The 24374-nt window shown below is 48.9% G+C and overlaps 1 protein-coding gene across 5 annotated transcripts in view; it reads left to right on the plus strand.

The window, feature by feature from the left end:
* LOC135898761 (rhombotin-2-like) overlaps positions 1-23857 on the plus strand; it is a 117736-nt gene extending 93879 nt beyond the window's left edge. For all 5 annotated transcript variants that reach the window (XM_065427901.1, XM_070535506.1, XM_065427902.1 and 2 more), the window contains 2 exons: positions 17645-17770; positions 18682-23857. In XM_065427901.1, the coding sequence (XP_065283973.1) occupies positions 17645-17770; positions 18682-19105 (550 nt within the window). In that variant the 3' untranslated portion in view covers positions 19106-23857. The remainder of the gene's footprint in view (positions 1-17644; positions 17771-18681) is intronic.
* The last annotated feature ends 517 nt before the right edge of the window (positions 23858-24374 follow it).

Raw genomic sequence — 24374 nt, forward strand, 5'->3', positions numbered from 1 at the left:
GTAGCCGCATCGGGAGGGTCGGAGGTGCGTCGGCGTCGCGGCGTGTCTCTGCATAGCAAGCACGCCCCGAGCACAACGCCGCCCCACCATAACTGCCGTCTGCGTACTAATTCCGTGCAATGCAGCTTGGCGACGAAAGCGCGCGAAAGTAACACCGCTGCTCTTGTGCAAGTGGACTTATACGTATGTAGTCCGGTGTCGCAGAGCTCTAACCTTTGGTCGTCCTGGAGGTGGTCGCGAGAAGTGTATTTCAAAAGATTTACGTATTTCAGGCGTCCAGGATATGGCTGCAGGAGAACGAGGTAAATAGAAAAAAAATACGAGTAAATCCTGTAAGGACATTCGAGGCACGAAATGGATCGATGAGTTCTGTAAGCGTGCATAACGCGAAGCACGGGACGTTACACGCCCCGCGTTAGAACCCGCATTTTAGGAACGCGCCTTACTGTAGTCCTGCGTGCACTTCCCGTCTGAGGAGCGCCCAATTCGCTGGGCTAGCTGCACCAAACTGGCGAGCGACGGCGGCAGGGAGCGCAGGCCGCGAGAGCGCAGCGTGGTGCGCGGCAGTTTATATATGGGCGCACGCTCGGTTGAGCCTTGTGAAAACGTCCGGCGCTCGAACGGCCGAGAGACATTGTGTGGCCACACGCACGCGCGCGCGCCCGTACACGCGGACGCGCCATTCCCCGCTGCTGCATCAAAGCGAGGCGGCGGCAGCGCTTGTGCGGCGCGCGCGCACACAATAAACGCGCTCTCTTCCTTCCCGCTGTCATCCACGCCCGCCCGCGCCAACGCTTTGCGCGCGACTTGTGGGCTGCGTGGCGGCGCACCGCCGACGACGTCAGGAACGCAGGCTTGCCGCCGCAGCATCCTGCCGTCGTGTTTACTGCGGTGCGGCGGGTGCTCGAAGGAATACGCGGTTCAGCCCGTGTTTTCTGTCTCGCTGCGGGAGTGCCGACAGACGGAGGCAGTGCGTATATACTTTCTCGAGGAATGCCGCTGGACAGATAATTGTACTGCAGCGTAAATAGCCGCAAATGTGTGCGCGGTCAAATATACGGTTGGGGGGTTCTGCTGACGGGGGCTGCGCATAAGCCCTCCCTTCCCCCCTTACATTCCCCACCAGAACAGCGTCTGATTCCCCTGAACATTGTCGCAATCGGGTGTGTTTTACTTTAGTGTGTTCTCACACTCGTCTCAGACTTACTCGGACCGCATAACGGCTTGTGTAAGGTCAGGTGAGGCCGTACCCTTCTCGCTCTCCTCACAATACGAAACGGCGCATTTACTTTCCTCCTAATCCACCTAGCGGAAACTGACAAAAGCTTGCTCGTAACCGCTACATTCGAAATAGAAGAAGAGGAGGTACGAACAAGCGTGGGCGTCCGCTTAGAATACAACCGTTCCGCCGCACAATAGATTATACATCTCTGCTCTTCTTGTTACACTTCAGTTCTTCACCGCATGGCCTCATTGTATGGGACCAGCAGTGGCGGCTCAATAATTCACCACCAGCACCGTGCGAGCGTTTTCGGCGAGGTTCGGCCGGGCGCGAATGAAAAGGGCCAGCGCCGAGCGTGCGCCTCGCTTCTTTCACGTCTTCATTTCCGCCTCTCGCATGGTTTCGGTGGGCGGGCTCCGCACAGAGCGAGCCAGCGCGCGCGCGGCAATGCATAGTGCGTGGCGTGCCGGCCTGCGTGCGGCATGCGAACTCGCGGCATCACGCCTCTTCGAGATTTGATCACGCAACGCTGTTCGTTGGGGGCCGCGCACTTCCTCGCACCTCCACTGGGACAACGGCGAGCAAAAGGGAGACATATGACGGAGATTATAAGACGACCATACGTGGCACTTATAACTCAGCAGGTAGCCAATCGCGTACTTCACGCACTTCCCGTGTGTCTTACATTTGGTGCCACGCTGATAGCATGCGGACTCCTATGAAATGGCGGGTTGTTTTATTTCGCATCGGTCTATATGAGAATATAGTTTTTGAATGGTCATTCTGCACTTGACTATTCAGTAATAAGAATGCCCGTATGAATTGCTTATCGCAAGAAGAGGAGACGTCGTCTGTATGTGTGCTGCGTGCTCCAATTTCTTTCTTTCTCTTTTTTTTATATGTTAGCATTCGCAAATGACTCCCCCAATGTTTTGCTTAGCCTTCTTCCCGATGTATTTTGGCCACACGTTGAAGACGGCGCTGTGGATTAGGTATAGGGTCAAGTTGCACGAAGATCAGCCGGTTATATCAGTTGTAATTACCTTTTTTTTTCTTCCTCCAGTGGAACGACGCAACAAAGCGAGAGAGCACGTGTTACGAGACACACGATAGTGTAGCGTAGCTGTCGTACAAGGCTACTCCTCGTGTCGGCCGCGGGGGAGCTACACAGAAGCGCGATTCGGAGCCACCGAAGAGAGGCACGCATGCATGCGTGTCCGTGAATGCGACCGCGTTGGTCGCGGATAACGACGACCATATGCGTGCGCTGAAATGAACGCGTGGTTAGGTTCCAATGGCGGCACACTTAAGCGACGCCTTTGCTCGCCTCGCATCCATCCCGGCCGCCTAGTTCTTTTTTTTTTTCATTTTGCTTAACTTTGCATTCCCCTTCCTCTTGAATGTGTTCACCAAAGCGCGCAATGAATGGGCGTAGGATGACTCGAAAGCGCGTTTCTTAACAACATATTTTCCTCATACGAATGGGCACTGTCATGTGGCTTTGTCCAAACCGCCTGCTGGCGACTTCATTTCGTTTGCTCGGTATTCTGTCGCTATTTTGATAGCTTCATTAAGTTGTTTACGCTTATGCGGTGATTCACAGTTTATTAACGCTGGTCGGCGTAAGAACGGGTGGTTGGCTGCGACTGACTGCCCCGGTTGCCTCTTTTCATAAGAGTATAGCGCTGCAGCTGGATCGTCTATTACATTTAGTTGTGAGTTAACAGTTTCAAAAAACAATGGGATGCGCATTACCACCCTGCGAGTCATCAATTTACCGCGCGTGCTCGTTAAGCATGAGTTCCAGCTTTTTTTCTTTTTTTTTTCGTTCGTTTGACGAGGTGACTTTCACGGTCCAAATTCTCGTTTCCTAATTCCACTATTCAAATCACGTATCTGGACCCAGGTTCGCTCGCTGATATCTCGTCGTCCCATTTACGCCGCCTAGACCACGTCTCGCCTCCACGTTTGCAAATTGGCGCTCGTGACTATATGAACGCAAGCGAACCACGCACACACATAACTACAGCGGTGCCAGACTAAAGTCTGCTCAGCAACAACGGAGCTGTTCACTGCTGTTCCGCTTGGAAATGTCGTTTCCTGAGAAAAGCCATTGCGAGCCTGCCGGCCGACCGTAGTCGAGCGAGAGACAGAGATCTGCGGCGTCGGGGAAATGACTCGTTATGCCTAGACTGACACGTATACTACTGGCCCAGAAAGGCAGCTGCCTCACAAGGCAGCAGCAGCAACCGGTGACGAAGAGCGCTCTCCCCAGCAGGACTGGTAAGCAACACGGCGTGCAGAGCACCACAGCTGGGTTCCATCAAGCGTTTCCACAGCCAGCCTCGGAAGAAAGAAGGCAGCCAAAAGCAGCGGGGAAGCCCAGCCGCTTCGCGGGTGCGGCGGATTCGCGTGACCGAAGAAACGGCCGGTATCGGACAGAACGAGAAACAGCAGCGTGGCGCGAGAGAAGTCTTCCATCTCTCACGCTCTCTCGCCGCGATGACCCACGGCGCGAAGAATGAAAGAGGCGCGGCAGCGGGAGGTCAACGGCGCACGTGCGCGCGCCTGCGAAGAAATGGAAGAGACGAGCGCGTCCGGTGGCCGTGTTTTTTTTTTTTTTTCATCGCGGCTGCTAAAATGCTCGCGCACTCTTCTGTGCAAACAATAAACCGATCGCACCTGTCTCAACAGGCCGCCACTGAAAGTGAGTGCGCGCTTGTCTGCGGCCGGTGCCCGATGGAAGCGGTGTTGTTTTTTTTTTTTTGCAGGTCTTGTACGCGCGTCGCTTTGTCCGTGGCGAATGAAAAAAAGAAAAACGGATAGAAGGAACCGCATGGGTCTTGTGGTCGTCTCGTTGAGTAGTGACGTCCGTCGGCTGGCCGGCACGACCGCTCCGCTTCGACGTGCCCTTTCGACAACAATAACGCCAGCTCTGGCGGAAGAAGCCATGCACGTACTTTTGTTTCCTTTTTTCTTCTAAGCAGCGCAGACATTTGGTAACAAGAATCTGCTCTTTTGCGGTAAATTTTCGATTGCGTGGGGTGGTTCGTCAGCGCATGGCAGGGGGACAGGTGCGAGCGGAGGTGGGCTAAAACTCGGTCCGGGCTGTCGTAGACATGCACCGTAGGAGCGTTCAACATGTTCGCCCGTAAGTACCGATGCCTTCTCATGTCAATGTATTGAGGCTGTAATACCCTCCGCTAGGGGATTTTGCTTTCAGCAAATGGAGGTTCTTGCTTGCAAAGATATTCGGCATGCCGATTTATTTGCGCAAAAGAATACAGTGCGAACCGTTGTTCTTTCTTTTTTTTTTCTAACGTGCTATTATTCCACTTCGGAGAACTATGGCTTCTTGCGATGACTGCTTACCCCGCTGCTTTCCACTGGAGTATAGAGAGTTCAGCAGCGTACATTCACCTCTATTCGTGTACTCGGCGGGTAAGAATATGTTAATGCCCCTAAAAAGTGCGAAGAAGCCGGAGCACGCAGCTGTGAATGTACGCGATGAAAGGAAGTCAGGCGTGCATTTTTTCCATTCAAACTATCGCTTCGCATCTGTGCTTTTCGAAAGCGCAGAGCAAAGCGTCACGGGCTCACCGCAGCGGTTTGCACAGCTGTAGCGCTGTGAGCGTAGAAAGATTCGTATAGTAGTTGCTGTCTGCGTGCGTGCGTGAGTGAGTGAGTGAGTGAGTGAGTGAGCGAGCGAGCGAGCGAGCGAGCGAGCGAGCTATTTTTATGAAATTAGAAATGTTGGCTACTATCTTGTCGCCGGCTTCTTCACAAGCAATAAATTGTTCTTTCATCAAAGGATGATAACATGAGGCGGTCGATACGAAAATGCGTTCTGGCAATAAAACGCATTTCGTTGTTTGACTAAGAATAGTAATTGTTTGACTAATGCGGTAGGTAGCATGACTACTAATGCGGTATATATATATAGAACGACTTACAGTGGTTCCGGTTTGCCTTGAAACAAAATCTGACTGCTCCTATGACTGGCTGCCGCTCCCGTGATGTCGCCGTCTGCTACACAATATGCCGTCAGATATAGCTGATGGCGACGGGCCTCTCAGAAGCTTTGAACCTGACGCTGGAAACCTCTACCTTCCGCGATGTGGCATGGAGGTGTGATTCGTTCGGTCGGCGCGCGCATCCGACACCCGCTGTGCCGAACAGAAAGACGAGTGCGATCGGAAGTGGCGTGACGTCTGTTTGGCGTTGCATTCATTTCCTCTGTTCACACGTTCGCCTATGCGCCAACTGGTCCAATCGTAGTTGTAGTTTTCTTTCGTTTCCGTTCTTTCATTTTTTTAATCTTTTATCGCGCTGTTTTGACTGGACATCTCTCCACATCGTATCGTTGTCTCTGTTATGTCTTCGCTTCATGCGTGACAGTTGTTAGGGTTGTGACGTATGTGCACCTGTAGGCTAACTGTGAAGTTAACCAACGTTACTTTGCTGCACGACAAGGCGATTTCAGAGTGGACAAAAAGGATAAAGTGTCCGAGTATGGCTGAACTCTGCGCCAGTTTGGTATTAATTACCGTGATCTAACTTATTGATCCCAGGTTGGTTGGGGGGGGGGGGCGCATTTTCAACACTACTTCGTGAGCAGTTTCTACAGAAAATTACGTGCAATGTTCCTAGAAAAAATGCATGTGCATTCTTGTCCAGCTTTTGCTATACACTGCTGTAAGAGAAGAGATATGTAGAGTCACATTTTCGAGCTCTTGTCGTCAATGATTGTAGAGTAACATGGGTAAGTAATATTAAAAAGCAAGAGTAACAAAATCCAACGTGGGTTTCACAGCGTATACGGTCCCTGTCCTTCGTAGGTAATGAATTTCTCTTCTTTTAAGAAAGCTGCGCTGACGAATACATACGTGTCCCGCTTCTTTTACAGGACGGCAGGCGTAATCTTGGCACCGCTTGGAATTATAGCTTCATCGCATGTTTGAGAAAGTGGCTGCATATGAGTGACTGTTTGCTTTTACGGAACTAGAACAGATTCCCTGCAGGAGCCACTCACGAACACAAACGCGGGAAGATGAAATCGACGGTGACGACGCCAAGCGCAATGTACTGTACTGAGGAAAACGCGATGAACGTCTCGGTTGAGCATTGATGAAGTTGAGGTTGCATGAGTTGAGGTGCCTGTGTACACGGCGTCAGCTATGGGAGACCAATTCGTTTTGGGAACGCTACCACCATATACCGCCAGCGAAGATGTGAAATAAAAAGGAAACCAAAATATTTATGCGCGTACCCCACATGACACGGGAATTGCCGTAGGTGAGCGAGCCTTATGCATGTACAGTCGACCAAAAAAGTTTACGGACCACGGGATCTCATAAAATTCAAAATATACAAGCAGCCTTTAAGAGCAGCCAGTAAAATTGTGCATCACAATGTTGTTCGCATATGCCACAAAAGGCTAAAAGTGGGAATAACAGGCTGTGTTTTGAGACTGAGGAGATATTCAGCTTTGTGTCAGATCTCTTGGTCCGTAAACTTTTTTGGTTGACTGTACATACATTAACTTTATTATGCCTCTACCTTCAGCGCCCTCAAGCAACGCACAACAGGTGTTGCACGGAATAGCAGCGCTATCCAGACGCGCAGCAAACACATGACGCGGCACGATAAGGTCACTCAGAAGGGACACTTTGATGACGCTTGCGAGCTGCTCCATGCATTCGTCGCATATCGCGTGTCCTGACTCGAGCATACGTGTGACTCGAGTAACTATTAAGCGCGCACCGTAATGATTTTCCGGTGATTAAATAACAGTCGTCACAGACACGTGGTGGGCACCACGATGCACCACCCCATTAAAACATAATCCGATGCCGTTAGTTGGGCCAGAGGTGCCGGCGACAAATTTTTTCTTACAGGAAACAACCAAAGAAAAGAAAATGAGACAGGTTCGCTTTAGCATTGTGTCGGAGGTTCGGTTTTGCAGCGACAACACTTTTCTGATTAAGTTCGCCGCCTGACGTCGGGCCCACTTGTTATAGCCAAGACAAAAAACATTCTCCTATTTGGCACGCGAAGGCGTAGGCTGCGCAGTTGTGAAGCAGTTAAAGGGCGCTTTAGAATGCCACATAAACAAGCGCGAGCTTTCTCAATCGAGAAGGGATAGAAAAGCACGCGCGTGCTGTTTCTTTCATTCCCGACTGGCAAGCGGCCTTTTCGATAAAACTTTTTGCTCGCCTCTGCGGCCCAGGTAAGAAAGTAATGAGGGATGCACGGTGTGCGGCTAATTAAACGGCGAGAGAGCCAGTGGGTCCCATAAACCCCAATGACGATCATCTTCGTGACTGCGATAATGAGACAGGTGGCTGCGATTCGGGGCGAAGCATAATAAGCGCCGCCGTTGCACACCGCAGCGAAAGCAATTTGGCTGCGCGTTCTTTGGGCCCCGACTGCCTCACGTTTCATCTTTATTACGCTGCTGAAGCCGTACGTGTATATATATCTTGCATTCTCGCCGTTGTTGGCCATGGCAACTCTTGTGGCCAGGATGGCGCTGCTAGCTAACTGCATAATAGAGCAATTTCTTTATGTAAACTAAATGAGGTGGTGGAGCTCTTTCTGCGGGAATGTGAAATGATGGCGCGAATGAGAGGATTAGGATATTGCTATAGGGTCTCTGTCGTAACCAACCTTCAAGAAATGTTCGAGGTAGCGGGTTGAATAAGGAAAGCTTACATAAATTATTACGAAATAGGGGGTTTGTGCTCGCAAAGCCGTGAAAAAGTAAATATAAATCGCAGGAATTCGGGCAATGTGTCGCAAGTTCAGCAAATTGTGTAACGCAGCTTGGGCGATAATGCTCATGTTACTGCGACCTTGGTGATTTCGTCGTCTTGTCAAGGCGGTTAAAAAAATGCTTAAGTAAAATTCTTGCTTGGGCTAGTTGGTTAATGCTTGAATGAGTAAAGGCAAGGCGGAAAAGACCCAGGACTGAAGAAGGACACAAACGACAGGAAAGGCGCCGGTCCTGCCGTTTGTGTCCTTCTTCAGTCCTGGTCTTTTGCGCCTTGCCTTTACTCGTTCAAGGTTAAAAAAAATGCTCATCCGTATGCAGGACCTGAGCGAAGAGCGAGCCATTCCGCTCTTATTCCTGGATATCCGCCGTTATATAAGCGTGACATACTGAAGCAAGGATGGTGGAATCGGAGGCGGCGAGCGTGGCATTCGTTATTTCACAACGCTTGTTTAAGTACTGGCACGTCGACGCTACGCAAGGTGCCACGCCAACGCAAAGTGTAGCAGCACCCCGTAATGCGAACGAGCTTTCCGTAAAAAAAAAAGGAAGAATAAAAGCTTCGTGTATCACCCATTTCTCGGTGGCAGATCCGCACAAATCGCCTGCTTGAAGAGACTATTATCATCTTCTCTTTATTTGCATAGTTGCCGTACGAGTAGCGTGTTTTCATGCTTAACTGTTTCCTCTCCTCAAAAAGCAAAAAAGCACATATGGAGAAGCGAAATCTTGGCTCGTTGCCTAATTAGACGGCGAGGTACAAGGGCCCCATCGCCTCTGCACCTCTGCAAACGAACAAACCTTTGCCACAAAGAAAAAAAAAAGACGAAAGAAGAGTGTTGCGCGGTGCTTCAGAAGACGAGGGTTTCAGGTGCAACGGCGAATAAAGAGAAATAATAGGATGGCGCGAATAGAAGACGCGAAGAAGATGCGTGGCTCGGCAATGGAGGTGTGGGATGCGCGGAAAGGGGGGAAGGGCACACTGACGCCACCTGGAGGCAGCAATTAGAAGTCACTCCCGCGGCGCTGCTCATTAGGCGCCGGTGCGCGCGCGCGTGCCCTTAACGCGCGCGCGCGACGGCGGCTCCCGCTAGCGTAATTTTAGCGCGCGGCCCTCCGTCGGCTTTCCAAGAGCGCGCGCCGCCGACTGAGCGATGAGGAGGTGACGGAGGAAGAGGAAGAGGGGAGCGCGAGAACGCAGTAATGAGCGGAGCACGTGTGCAGAGGGAGAAGACGCGCGCGAGTTTTTACGCAGCTGTCGGACAGGGCGGAAAATAATGAGCGATTAAAACAAAACAAAGGTAGCGTCCAGGAGCGGGCAGTATACCGGAATCACGAGTGTAGGCCCATCCGGTATGCGGCAAGGTAATAAGCTTTCTGTACGTCTCTGGGCTGCGTCTGGGTCGACCCGTTCTTCACGTGGGGCTGCTGGAGCCTAACGATTACTTCTGGCGAAACGAGGGGAGGCGGCCAGTGCATGGGCAAACGAGTGACGCTTTCATTGAGAACGCGTTCTTTTTGCGGCCGCGGACTAAAAGCCCGCGTTAAACCTTCGGCTGGCCACGGAACTTTCGCTCTGCTCCAGCGCTATATAGTTAACGTGACACAGGTGACCTTCTTGCTTGCGCTTGGCAAGAGCAGCGCTCATATGAATGCGCACGTTTTGTTCTGGAGCAAGCGCCCAGTTTAACAGCTGCGGGTACTACGCAGTACCCAGCATCGCGTAAAATAATAGTCCGTGCTACGCAAGCCATCTCCCTTGCCCACCTCTGTTTTATTATTGTATTTCTTTCTTCTTTCTCTCTTGTTTAACGAAGACATGCTTGATTAGTACAATGCAAATGTTATACACTATATACTCGCATCTCGTACATTATCTTCACATACTCTGTAGGTCAGTTAAACAGCGAACGCGAGATACGAATCTCACATACTGTTGAGCATATCGCAAAAGTACAGGGGCAATTCTGTATATGCCGAAAACTCTCGGCGTTCAATGGACCACAAGTTTCTCGATACGGGCTACCGGCGTCCTAGAAATTGCTGCTACAAGTGCCTTGTGCGGGGGCATGGTGTGAGGGGGAAAAAAAAGAACAACGTTGTAAGGTGGAGACCCGTTTCGCATCGTCTACCGAGAAAAATTACTACGATATTTGTTCTGCACCCCATGTGCAATCCTTGCATCGCAAAAACGAATTCGGCCTGCTGACGACCCTTATCCAGTAAAATTCTATGGCCTATTTCACTTGCAGCGCCTGGGTGCAGCTTTACTGGGAGGCATGTTTTATTTTTGTTTGCTATGCACCGCTGATGACGTCAACCGTGAAAGTACAGCGTTTGTCGCGTTTTACTGGTATCTTTCTATGTGTATTGCTACTGTCTACTTTCGTGTGTTTTTCTAAGTTCAGATTTACGTTGCTCTTTGGCTTGCTGTTGTTTTATTACCGTCACATGATAGCTCATAGTGCCACACACTGTAAAACACGCTATCAGACTTCTTTTTTCGAGGTTTTAGTTCGTGATATTTGCGCAGCAATCCCCAAACGCATGATTTCGCAGGAAACCGGGATCGTCTTGCTGCATTTGCATTCCAGGGCAAATTTATCCCAAGACGAAATTTTTGCGAATAGCCGACCATTCGTGGAAACAGATTTCCATTCTTTTCGCAAAGTGCACCCGCCGTAGTGCCCTCCGTCAGTGACCACTTAAGAAGGCTCACGCACCAACCCGCCTACCGGCGCAACCGCTACAGGACAGACAAGCGCAGAGACACCCACTTGCCTGCTGCCGAAGTCATGCTTACGATTAACCAAGCCAAGCCCACCTTTCGCCTGCCGATTCTCAAACCTCATAATTCCGTCTAACATTCTGCCTCCATCGACTACGACTTTTCGCTCTCGCCACGAGCATGTGTTTGGCGGTCGTCCTATCTCTTAATGTTGCGCCTATCATATTTTTTTCCATCACTCGTTGCGCAGTCCCTCGCTTCCTTTAAGCTTTGGAAACATTGCTCAGTACTAGCAGAGTACAGTGATTACATACGGATGCAGAGCGAGTTCTGATTATTTCTGTGAGAGAAATGTTTCTTTTCTTCATTTCAGCAAAGTTCCGTGTATGTAAAACTCGATCTCGGCGCCTTTCTTTCTTTCTTTCTCCTCGGTCTGTCCGATTGCTAGGGGCGTTTTCCTTTTTCGTGCTCAGTGGGCGCGGTGCGCTTAGCACGCATGACGTCGTTGGTCCCACGGCGTGTCCAATAGCTCAAGAACGCATCGTTGGCCTCCTTTGAAAATCCCCGCCCGGCGCCTGAACGGTTCCTCCTCCGCAGCGCACGCGAGCAGCGGTGCGCTGCCGAACGTCTGTGTGCGCATCGGGCCCCATATATACACTCGCCGCTTTCGCGTTCTGCATCTCAAAGGCCCGACCGTCTGCCCTGTCCGTCTCGGATGAATGCCGCACAGATCGCGCGGCCGCCGTTTGGCCGCTGCGCTCGTCATTACCCTTTCTCTTCATTTGACGGCCTGGCCTTTTGTGAAAAGGGCGTACGCGCTGAGCACGAAGAGAGCGTGACTGAAAGAAAGGTTGGACGATGAAGACGACAGATACGCGTGTTAGAAACGTAAGGAACGTCTTTGTGTATTGCTTCTTTTTTTTTTTCGTTGAAGGTCGCGGCTGTATTGAAGGCAGTATTTTAGCCCCACTGAGCGATTTGTGGGGCCCCACGGCGTGCGGCCAGGTTGGACGGATTAGAAAAGCGAGTATCTGTGGTTTATTCGCGGCTTCTGTGACGTCTATGATTACTGTGTGCTGAATAAGGAATCCCCGTCCGCCGTACACTGAGGATTGGTTTCGGTATTTCCTTTTTTCTTTTCTTTTTAGCTCGTGGGGGACCGAATACTGAATTACAAATTGCGTGTTGATTGGTCTGATTAATTTTGTCTTGCTCTCTTCGGAGGGAAACTTACAGTTTAAGTATAGCTTAACACAGCTATAAGCAATGCAGTTTATTCAAACATAGAAAGAGCAATCGGTAGGCTGAGAGGTTTTTATGCTTGCTTAGTGTCACCCAGCCCGCGTGACAGCTCGGTGGCAATTAATGGCGTTTTGCCGCGGAAAGGGATGCCATGCGTTCCATTTCCTGCAGCGAATGATGTATTCTTGCAGCAGCGCAATTCAATAACGGTATCAAGCTTCGGGCGCGCTTTAAAGATTTACAAATAAAAAAAAACGTAGAGAAAAAAAAAACCGGTTCATTCCACGAGTTTGTCGCACATAAACAAACTGCCTGAACTGTCCAGGGCCTCAAAGTTTCCTGGGGACGTTGAGCCGCTTCCACCAAATGTTGCCAGCACCCGATCTCACAGGACGGGCGATGGCGCCGTGAAACAAATTATAATGGTAGAACTCCAGCGCGATTGTGCTTCTCCAAAGCTTAGCTCGGTTAACTTTAGTGTACGGATGCAGCAAGGACAAAAAAAAACAGAAAGAATGGGCTGTAAGCGGCAATGTGACAACCTCTGAGATACAAAGTGTGTGGCGATAATCGGCATATTCACTTCCTGATATTATTCGTACAGATTTGGCATCAGGTTTCGCATTGCTGCACTGTGTCTTAGTGCACTTCATAGACGAATTGGAAACATGGAACGTGTAAACTCAAAGAAAATATAATTCTGTTTCTGAAATACAGTGGCAACGTACCCATTCTTCTTTTTTCTTTTGTTATTGTTCTTTATGTAGAGCAGTTGATCAGTTAAGCACAGACGGAGACAATAGAAGGGACAAACGGTTCGGTTTAAGTTTTTCTCCTGAATCGTGGCGCAGTTGACGTAATGTGACGTCATGAGTTTCGTCGTATTTCTTCCTGTATTCACGTTGCGCTAATATGTACCCTCTAAACATCTGCAACTTTTCATCGAACTCGCCATAAGCATAATGGACAAAACCGTAATGACGGAGAGCTAGAAGCTCTGGTGAGACTAGCGAGAAAATAGCCCCCGTTTGTTCTTGCACCTCCAGACAGTCGCATCAGTACTGCTGTTATATGTGCCGTATAGGGCGGCGAGTGACGATGTGACGTCGAGTCAATTGAGCTCATTATGCATGTTTCTCAGCGGCAGAGCTGAACCCGAATCGGGTGGGCGACGTTCGTGGAAATGTGTCTCCCAAGTTTGCATTTATTCAGCAAAGTAATATGCGACAAGCGATACCTGGAAAGCAACGAAGATGACGCGAGGAAAGAATTAAAAAAAAAGAGAAATGTTTCCCAGTAATAAGCAAAAGAAACTCGGGCGAAACATATATGTATTTTTTTTTTCGTTGAAGAAGAAACATACAAAACGCCCCCTCGTGCCGCGTAGGAAATTTGCATAAGTTTCCGAGAGCCGTTCCTAAGAAGCCATCGCAGAAAGAGGCTGATGCCGTCGATATGCCGGTGCGACGGCTATGAGGAAAAAATGGGCGGAAAGCGTTTTAAAAGCCGCTTTGGTTGGCGTTAGTCGGCGAGAAAACCTTTTTCTCTCGCGTGAGGATAATCCTAGGCCCTTCATCGGCTTGACAGATGCGACACACTATTTGGGCTTTTCTCGCAGGCTTCCTCGGTGTCGGATCACCAGGAAACGACTAGCGCGCCAGGAACGTTGTTCGTCTCTTTGAGACCGCTGCGGTTTGGCTCTCGATGCTTCTTGTCTCTCCAGATTTCCGTTTATCATCATCGATTCGTTCGGGAAATGCGCTCTTATGAAACAGGGCGAGTCACTCAGAATTTTGGGGCGAGTTCCTGCTCAGAGACACGGCTCATTAATCACCCCTTCGCTAAAGTGTCTTGTCGTGGGTATTGCATCGGCCACACTGGCGCCTGAAGGATAAAGGAACGTGTTAAGTATTTCTACGGTTAACGAAAAAAAAAGGAAAAAAAATAACGTAAGGGAACACGCATATATAACATCAATGATATAATTCGCTCTATCGTGTTTAATTGTTCTTTATTTAAATAAATGAACGCATAGCAGATTTAGCCGCCTTGATGTAACGCCAGCTACTCGCTGTGTTATAAGATCATTTTATCAATACCAGCACATATAGAGAGTAGTATACTATATACAGAACGTTAAAGGAGCAGTGAAAACAAACACTAAATCAGTTTGAAACGATAGAGTATTCTTTCAAAAATATATTTCCCTTACTATTGCTGTAGTAGATTATTTATTGGAAGAGAACGTGCAGGTCAATGTTATTTTTTTTTTAAGTTTGCAGCGAAGCGCCACCGCCAGTACGTCAGCGTGACGTCAAACATTTCAAAGTATTTATTTCGTATGTCGGAGGGTGTGACTGCAAGGTCAACATATTCATTCCTCTCGGTGCGTGTACTTTTCTTTTACCGGTCCGGCGTTATCTACCGGTAGCTCCGCGGCACGACGCTACTGTCAGTTGTTGAAGATGGCGGCTGCGCTTCATATGCGGACGGCGTACGAGCAATGAAGTGCGATTCGTTTTCGTTGAGCAAGAGTCTAACGCCCATCGAAATTCACAGGGAGATGCAGCCCACGTATGGGGAAATGTGTCTCGCTTTGATAAGTGTGAGGTGGTGATGTGAGTTCGCAAAAGGCCAAGCCAAGAGAGCAGTCTACAGTCAGCCGCACGATTATACAATAGGGACATCTAAAATTTAGTGCTGCGATGGGACAAATGTCTGAACCGGTGCGGGGATTATGCGGAAAAACAGGGTAAGGTAAGCAGATTAGTACACTATATTTGTAATTACCTGTATATACCTTATCTTGGCTAATAAAAAATTGGGGTAAAGACTTTCTGATTCACCCTCGTACGTACGTACGAACGTACGTACGTACGTACATACATACATACGTACATACATACATACATACATACATACATACATACATACATACATACATACATGCATACATACATACATACATACATACATACATACATACATACATACATACATAGGTACGTACGTTCGTACGTACGTGTCCATCCACCTGTCCTTGCGTATCGCACAGACGTTACCGAACCGAAGCCTTGTTTGTACTCAGGCAGAATTCCGCATTTTTTGTCCTAATAGAAAGAAATCGCGGCTGTCAGGTCATTTCAGTGCTGTGTACTTGAGTTTGCCCAGCAAAAGCGCACTTCTTTAATGATTGGTTTCCTTTTAACACGCTGTCTTCCAACAGATGTGTGTGTGTGTGTGTGTGTGTTTGTGTGTGTGTGTGTGTGTGCGTTTGTGTGTGTTGAGGGAAAGTGTCTTCAGTTAACAAGATTCACTGTGTTCGCGCATAAAATGTTTTGTCGAGATAATTTACTGGTACTTGGTCTAGTCTTTAGTACGCATGCAGCGATACAACTTAGTCGTTCCGGTCAGTGAAGAATCATACTTGTTTCCCGCTTCTTAAACCTCCCGTGCCTCTCTGTTCGTTCCGTTATGTCATACATATGCACTGTCGCTCGCAATTAAACTCAAACGAAACCCGTAATTTTAGTAAATAAATAAGTAAATAAATAAATAAATAAATAAATAAATAAATAAATGGACTAGGAAGAAAGGATGAAATGAAACGAAATAAAATCTTGAGCAAAGAAAAGACAGGTACGAGGCAAATAGAAGCAAAGAAAGCACGAGAGTCGATGTAACGGCGAAGGAGGTGGTCGCGCCATTTATGTCTTAAGCATCGTCAAAGGGGAAGAGCCCCCGAGCGCGGAATGACCGTTGTCTCCGAAGGCTTGTTACGTCACGGGCACGCACTACCAGGGCTACACTAAGGCGAAAGCGCCGACTAGGAAAAAGAAGAAAGCAAAGAGAACACCGACGCAACCAAAAAGAGGGAAGAACGTTGAGTGCGGCCCTTTTCTCACCCGATGAGCCTCAGTCACGACCGACCGGGTTCTTTCTGCGAGGGGCCAGTGCGGTCCGCGGGCATATTTAATAGAAGAGGTCAATTAATAGCGCGAGAGAAGAAGACTCCTCGCGGTCATCGTGCAGTACACTCCCTCGACCACCGCCACCACCACCGGCCAGGGTGGACCACGCCCCTCAAATGGCGCGGCGGCGTGTCTCGAGCCACTTAGGGTGCCGGGCGCGCGCGCGCTTTGCGGAGAAGCGTGCGGTGGTCCGCAGTCTCTCGCTCTCTGTCCTCCATCTGTGACCACGGGCGCAGCTCGGGGCGCGCATTAAGAATATCACGGAAGCGCCGCAAGACCACGTAGCACGAAGAAGAAAGATACGAAAAAGAGGGAAGGGGCAGCTAAATGTACGCGGACGACGTTCGCCGAGCGCGGCGGGATGTGATGTCCCGCCGCCGCCTTCGCTTTCTCCGGAATGACGCGCGGTGCGCGGCGAAAGAGAAAGAAAAGCAGCCAAATGCATACAGGCACGTCACGCGCTAAGCGTGCGCCGCAGAGGTCTTTAAGGCGACGAGGGCGATGCGGTGGGAGGGAGGATAGGAAGTACACGACCCGCAATTTGCGGCTCTTTCATGCGGCCGTCTGAGGCGTCGGCGGCGGTGGCGGGACCAAAACGAAGTCCGCGTGCTCTTATGGAAGAGATGGGGGAGGAAGGGAGGGCACTGGTGGCCGTCGTGCAGTGCTAGCCGCGGCAGAAATGCGCTGGCAGCAAGTGAGAAGGAACTGCATGGGTGGGGGGGAGAACGGCATCGCATGCGTGGAATGGGCGATTAAAAGGGGCAGCGCGTGAGCCGTGAGCGCGGATGGAGGACAACACCCGGCCATTAGCGGCAGCGCCGCGAAACTGGGCCCCCGTCGCCTCGCCGCCGCCACGCCCGGCCGACGGGAAACGTCGCGACGCGCGCGCTGGCGCTGCTCGGCGCTGCAGCTTCTGACGCTGACGCCGGCGGGAAGCGAGATAGCGCGCGCTGTTTGGTCTCCTCTCCGCCGCCGTCGTCGTAGCTGTTGGTCGCCTGTTTATTTCGTCAAGCATGGGCGCTGCTTTCCTCCTTTCAAAGGAAGAGTGCAGATTAGAGGGGGCGCACTGAAGAATTTTCATTATCATTACGTCTGCGGATCCCTGGGGGTGGTTTTAGGCTCAGCGTGTCGGGATGATCGTGTCAGGGACGTCGACTGAAACGATTAGCGTGGGAAACGTGAGCGTGCAACTTCAGATCTACCCCGTATATGCGCGATGCCATCGAAGGACAAAATTTGTCCGGAATCAAGTTATACGTTTATGCAATCTTCCACAAATAGCTCACTGCTCGTGACTCGCGAGGTATGATTACGGGATTTTAATTACCGCGCATCTTAGTTGACGATATGCTGGCAGTATCATGCGACTACCAACACTATACAGCTTGCTTTGAGCTACGTATTAACGTAGCAGAAACGGCATTAACGTCTGGAGATGTCACTGTTAGAACATGTCAGCATCGTCGGATAATTGCGGTGGTAGCAAGAATGCTTACCTATACTCGTTCTGGCGTCATGTTTGTAAGCTACGTCTAGTTTTTTGATAGCCGAGGCCTAGCGCTGCAGTTCGGCGCCTAGCCACGTTCGGTCTGCATGAAGCAGCGCGTATGGCCTGCTTGTCAAGTTCAACTGCGTGTCGTGTGATGCAGCGGAAGCCAAAGCACGAGCGCGTTGGTATCACCGCAACGTCTTCTTTCTTAATATTGCAGGTTATTTGGCACAACCGGACTGTGCTCTGCGTGCAGCAAAGCTATCCCAGCGTTCGAGATGGTCATGAGAGCCAGGGGAAACGTGTACCACCTCGAGTGCTTCGCCTGCCAGCAATGCAACCACAGGTAGGGCAGGTTGCCAGAGTTATATATTGAAATGAAATATCACGCTACACTTTTTTCCTCATGTTAACAACTTTCCTTTCTTGTGTGTTTGAACGTGTGTACTGGCTGATACGTGCACTTAACTGCCATTACGATAAGTTTTGTGCTTATTATAGGCTTTCGTGTTCTAGGTGTCTGACTGATAGTGAAAAGTAGTCGTTATAGCTACGAGAAAGATAACATCGAGACTATACGAGTAAAGATAACATTCTGAGTGTTATCAAATAGCTGATCCGCGCAGGTAGTTCTGTACATTGTGTCCCTTTCTGGTCATTCTCTCTCTCTCTCTCTCCTTTTTCTTTACCAACTGACTCAGTACACGTATATATCCCAAACACTATACGTCTCGCACTATTTGAGAATTTAATTCGTCCGAATCTAACGAGCTCAAATAAGAGAAAGTTAAGTAAAAGAAAGCATATTTGAGAGCAGATAAAATGATGCCAGAATGCAGATTTCATTTAGCTAATCCAAATAGAATTCATTGCCGCGACGTTACATGTTCGCAGCGTATTTATGTGACTGGACTGTACGTTTGATTGCGTTTTATGCGACGCTTTTCCTGAGCACACGCCTGTGAGCCACGTTTTCTTGTGGAGTGTATATATGAACTTTGAGTGTTTCTCACTTGTCTGTGTTTGTTGTCTTTATGTTCTAGTGTCTTTATATGTTCTTCTCCTGTGACCTTCCGTTATATGTAATTCTACGAGACAAGGAGCAGCCTACGCCGCTTAATGGAGCAAACATCTTCTAAACATACTACAATAATAAAAAGTCAGCGTTGTGAAATTGATCTTGTTTTAAATTCCGATTCGATGTCTAATTACAATTCACTATTTTATCGCTGCCCCCTCCTTCGATATTTATCGCAGGTTCTGTGTGGGCGATCGCTTCTACCTGCACGACAACCGCATCCTCTGCGAGTACGATTACGAGGAGCGGGCCCTGATGGCTGGGGTGCCGCCGCCTTTCTACGCCACGGGTCCCGGAGGCGCTGGCGGTCCCGGCGGCTTAGCGGCGGCGCTCAGCCACCAGCAGGCCAACAACCCGCTCCCGGTAAAGCGTCAGGGGCAGCAGCAGCAACAGCAACAACAGACTCCGCAGCAGCAAACGGCCATGTCTCAGCCGCAACCGCCATCGCAGCAGCAGCAGCAGCAGCCACAACAACAACAACAGCAGCAGCAACAGCCACAGCCTCAGCCACCTCAGCAACAGCCGCACTCCGTCGACGAGCCGACCAGGGACGACCGCTCGAGCGGTTACGGCAGCGGGGACTCTCCGTACGACGGCCGGTAGCTATGGCGACCCCCAGCGCCGACCATGATCTGCGCTGCGCGCCCTTTCCTCGGCAACGGCGCGACCAAGAAGCGGAAGACCAAGAGGTAGATCATTCCGCGAATGGTGGGAACTCGGCCATGACTGGAATCGACGAGTGCTGTGGGCGGCCCCGAACGCTGGAACACGTGCTGCCCACCCCCCACTGCTTTTTTTTTTCTTCCTGAAGCCACGTTCACCCGTTGTGACAGTCTCGTTCTACGAACGCCGAGCCACAGAAGCTTCGGAATGGCCTCGCACATGCTTCATCATTCACTGTGGAACGAGCCAGTATGGTGTGATTCGAGGACGATGAATCGTGCTGTGGTTCTTCATCAGTGGGACGACAGTGTAGTATAAAGAGAAAGAAAAACGAGGAGTGGCTCGTTTTTTCACGCACGATTGCGAAATTTACAGCTATTTTGTTTCGCGTTGCCTCGATGCTGCTGTTCACTTTTGTCTCACCTGAGTGCATTTAATTTGAGTGTCGCTGAAGAGCGTGGCTTTACATTGACTAAGCCAAATTGAGATGATACTTTAGACTTGCTTTATCTATCCTGTGTGACAGTATTTTTCTATTTCGAGGGAGACAATTTTCTAAATCAGGCCCGATGCCTTTCTCAAAATTTTCTGTAATATTTAGTCACTGACGATGAGTCATTTGGCTTGTCGCATCAGTACGGTGGAACCCCGTCGCAGCAAATCCGCTCATGGTAAGCATCAGTCCCTGTTTATTCTTTGTATAATTTACCCGGCAAGAATAGTCTGCACAGCCGTCAGAACACTCGTCTACAGCGCACAAATGATATGCGTAAATAGGGTCCCTCGATGTAGCGCGCCCGCGCTACATGGATGCACACTATGCGTAAACGTGTGTTTGCGCCATCTAGTGGAGGTTAGTTAGATAAAAAACTGTCCTTCTTAGCAAGGAGTTCCTTTCCGGCAAGGCCACCGATAGCCGCGCTGCTGCCTCTTCAAGGAAGGCAGCTACTTTAGTGAGCGATAGGTAAGCACACCTAGGCTTCGAATCTTGGCGACTGCAGAGGCTCAGCTCGTCAGGCAACGCATGCTTCAAAGAAGTTGACCTGAACGAGCAGCACACGGTAGCGAACTCTAAAGCGCAACGCTTACGCGCTCTACAAATATATGCTGTGAGCTGTGCATCCATCAACCAGACCTGACAAAAACTGTTAGCGCAATGCAGCGACATCGGTTATGGTGTTGCGCATCATGCACACACATCCCTGGAGTTAAATATTTTGCACCGTTTAATATTTTGAAACTCCATTTAGAACGCTTACGTGAACAGGAAAAAGAAAAAAAAAACTGGCAGAATAGGCTTGTCGGACTGAGGTTGTCCTGTCGAGCTCATCGGTGCCCCGAGCCAATGTCGAGTCGGGCTCGGTCAATCCGTATCCGCCTGCGTTGGCTAGCTCAGTCAACGCTTTCGGTAGGGCCAGTGATGCGCGTCAGGCAACGAAGATCCGGACGTTGCTTTCGCTAATTCTTTTCTTTTTCTTGCTTTCTTTCGTTCCACACCTTGACGAATTGGCCTGCCGAGAGCGGGCTCGTGTAAACTGTCTCAACCCCACTTTTCAATGGACCTGTTCGCTGCGGGTTTATCTGTACGAGTCTACGTGCACAAAGAACGACAAACACAAACCAAACAGCAATGGTAGACGCAGATAGTTTATGTTCTAGGTTCCTTCTTGGCGTCACCAGGACTCACTGCTGAAATAAGAGTTTTCAGTGATTCGTGTCTAGCGATAATGCCGCTATAACGAATATTTAGCTTTCTCGCAGCTTTTTTGCTGTAATGGGGTTCTAGTTTAGTTTTCTAATTACAAAGATGCGTAAAATTCAATGTGCATTTTGTCATTGTGTTCTGATTATATGAAATTCGTGGGTGAGCAACGTTTCTTTCTTTCTTTCTTTCTTTCTTTCTTTCTTTCTTTCTTTCTTTCTTTCTTTCTTTCTTTCTTTCTTTCTTTCTTTCTTTCTTTCTTTCTTTCTTTCTTATTCTTCTTATTAGTTTATGCCTGTTGACCTTGCGATCTGGAAGCCAAACAAGGCGTTTCGAAACCACTTCTAGCCTCTCTAGTATCTCTTCCCTGTCTTGAGGTCCTGACAAAAGTATTCTAAATTGACATTGCTATAATAGATGGTTTTTTGGTTTGACTGTCTCGTGAGTGATAAGTACTTAAGGAAGGGTTGCAGTGATGACCTGCTTGTAAATACGGAAACACCAAAAACCGCTACTCTTTGTCCACATCGTCTCTCATGGTTCAAGAACGCCTGCCTCCCATCACGCATCCCTCCACGAAGTGCGCTCGATTTGTGATGAAACTCATCTCTTCTCACATTTGTGACGGATCGTTGACACCTGTCTGCTGTTAAGCAACTGTTGGACATATCTGCGTTGTGTGACGAAAATATGTAGCCTGTGCTGAGCAAGTCGGCCATCGTTACTGGAGTTCCTCACACGCCTGCTTCGGACTGTGTGTGTGACATGCGCTCCTCGTGGAAAACGATGACACGTGTTGGACAGCAACAACGCTTAAAAAATGCTGTACTTGATAAGCTGTCACCGGCTTACATTGTGAGGGCTAGTCCAGAGACTAATCTGGCTTTGTGGAGCATATGTTGTCGCCCAGAGTGCAAAAATGGCTTTCTTTCTTTTCTTGTTTGTTTGTTTGTTTGTTTGTTTATGAAGAGCAGCTCGTGTATTTATCTTGTTTCGCGGGTTCTAGTACAAGCAAAACCAAAACGTGTGTAACGCGATAATTTCTGTCATCTTCTAAAAAGAATCAAGAAAAGGATCGCGTAATAGAGGGTGTGATTAGGTTCCACTTCTTTTTCGCACCCTAGTAAGCAAGTCCTTTACTCGTCCAAACCGGGGAGAGGGTAGTTTATTTATTCAACTTTTTTTCTCTCAGTCACAGCTCCTGACGCTGAAGTTTCCAAGGGCATTATGTTTAGCGAGCACAGAGGAGAAAGCACGCGAACCTCTTGTCGCTTGAGCACATGTGGGCGTGGCCGAAAGAAGCGAGCGCAAAGGTCACTTTCACGAAAGAAAGAAAAAGAGAAAAACGTCCCCTGTAAATCGCGCGCACTTTGAGTGCGATGTGTGGAACTGTCGTTGCGGTTTCCTTACGCTGCCCGCTTTCTGCACCCTGTAACGACGAGAGAAAAAAAAAACAATGGGTGCCTTGTGAGAAATATCTTGTACATATTGTACACGCTTTGTTCATTATGCTAAGGGAAGTTTCCTTTGTTGGCCGGACTCTCCTTTCCAGCAATTGTTTGTTCCTGATGCGTCCGAGATAGGCGGCTGCCGGCTATGTGTGTGCCTGTGTTTGTGTGTGTGTTTATGTGCGTATGCGGCCGTGCAGAGAGGATGGCGTCAGATGTAGTTACACAAACTGGCCACGGCTATGCCTAGCTACTGAATGCGCATTTCGCGACGGCATTATTGTCAATAGCATTGAAAAATGAAAACACCAAAGACGTGCCACTAGTAAATGTCGTGCGATAATGGCCAGATGCTGGATCCTTAAATTGCCGCTTTGACGACAGATTGTCATACTTTCAACTTTCCCAGTTGAGAGCAGTGGGAGCCACCCTTAGTTAAAAGCAATGGAGAGACAGTTAAACTGAGACCGTCTTTCCTGCTTCTCTGTTTTCCTATAGCTACAATCCTCTTTACTTATTTTGTTTTTTTTATATTTCTATTTTCTTTTTATGCATAAACGTTACTTTCTAAATTCACGTGGCGCAAGAAAAAACAAGAAAAAAAATTAAGATTGTGTCGTTTCGGCGCATTTGAAGTGGTGCGAACCGTACGGACAGACGTGCAATAATCTCAAGTCAAGCAGTTACTAGTCAAGAGGTATCCCTAACGGTTTCGCACTCTCTCGAAGCAGTGTAAATTTAAATTAAACGCTAGAAAAGTTCTTCCGTCCCGTGTAACCAGGTAAACGCGAAGAGTCGTTGTTAACGGAGGCAAGAAGTCGGTCGTAATATTTATCAGTCTTCAGTTAGTGTCAACAGCTACGCCTGCACATATACAGAGCGAAGATAATTTCCGGGTTTTTCCAGAAGTGGATTTGTCAGCTAATCGCGGCAAAGCAATTAATATGACACGCTAGAAGATATTCAATTCAAGAGTGAAGCTTGAGATTAAGGAATGTGAAGAAAAATGATTCAGTGGAGACTCCAAGCAGGAATTAGTGACAACTGCTGTTTGATTGATGCAACTGATGCGAACAGTTTATGGTGCAGCCGCTAATTAGAAATGCCGCGACAGATTTTGTACCTTATTTTCTTCATGCCCGAGCATGGGCGTCGTGCATGCCCCGGGTAGCAATTTGTAGGCGAAAAGAACCTGGTAAAGAGGGGTGGGAATGTGCAAGTGCTTTATCTTCATGACGGCCAACTGTTTTGAATGGGGTGTTCACGTGAGATCTAGTTCATTCACCTACCCATTGTTGTGCTGTGCTCGCATCAGTACACGCGGGCATCAAGTTCACAGCGTTGAGAGTGCTGTCTGTTTCCCTCCAAAGTGCAGTGATTGACCATGTTTGCTCTTTTTTTGAATATAATATAATGCTACTTCCCAATTTGTGTGGCCCATTCTTTTCGCTTCTCCTAAGCCACTACCTTTGTGCAGAGTCGTGGGACGCCCCAGTCTTGACGGTAAAACTCGGAGCAATAAAAGTCTGTGTTGTATCTTTATCGAATATTAAAGCGTCAGTCTCTGAAAGTCCTTCCGCTGCGCTTTCTCCCGAGAGTATCGATTTAGCATTGGTGGCTCACTGCACATGGCTTTCTGTTCTTGAGCACGAGGTAATAGGTTCAAATTGCTACCACTGTGGTCGCAATTTCAACGCGATTTCCAGTGGCACCGGAATCGAAAGGTGCTTTATATTGAGGTGCGCGTTCGAGCGCACCAAGTGGCCTCCAGAACTCCAGAATAACCTCCAGAACCGACACAGGGGCTTTTCGATTTAAAGGGACCCTAAAGGAAAATATTAGGTACCGTTAGATTGAAAGATCAGGCTTATGTAGTAACAAATTCGTCATTTGTAAGCGAGAAAGAAACAACACGGAAAATCGGAGTGGCGCCATTTGTTGTGGACTATTGTACCTTTATGTGACGTCATCACTGGCTGATTCACAGAGAGCGACATGGAGGAAGGTCACGTAGACATTACGTCAACTCGTCATCTATGACGTGGGTGGTTCAAATTGA

The sequence above is a fragment of the Dermacentor albipictus genome, chromosome 3, assembly GCF_038994185.2.
Source record: "Dermacentor albipictus isolate Rhodes 1998 colony chromosome 3, USDA_Dalb.pri_finalv2, whole genome shotgun sequence".
NCBI classification, from domain to species: domain Eukaryota; kingdom Metazoa; phylum Arthropoda; class Arachnida; order Ixodida; family Ixodidae; genus Dermacentor; species Dermacentor albipictus.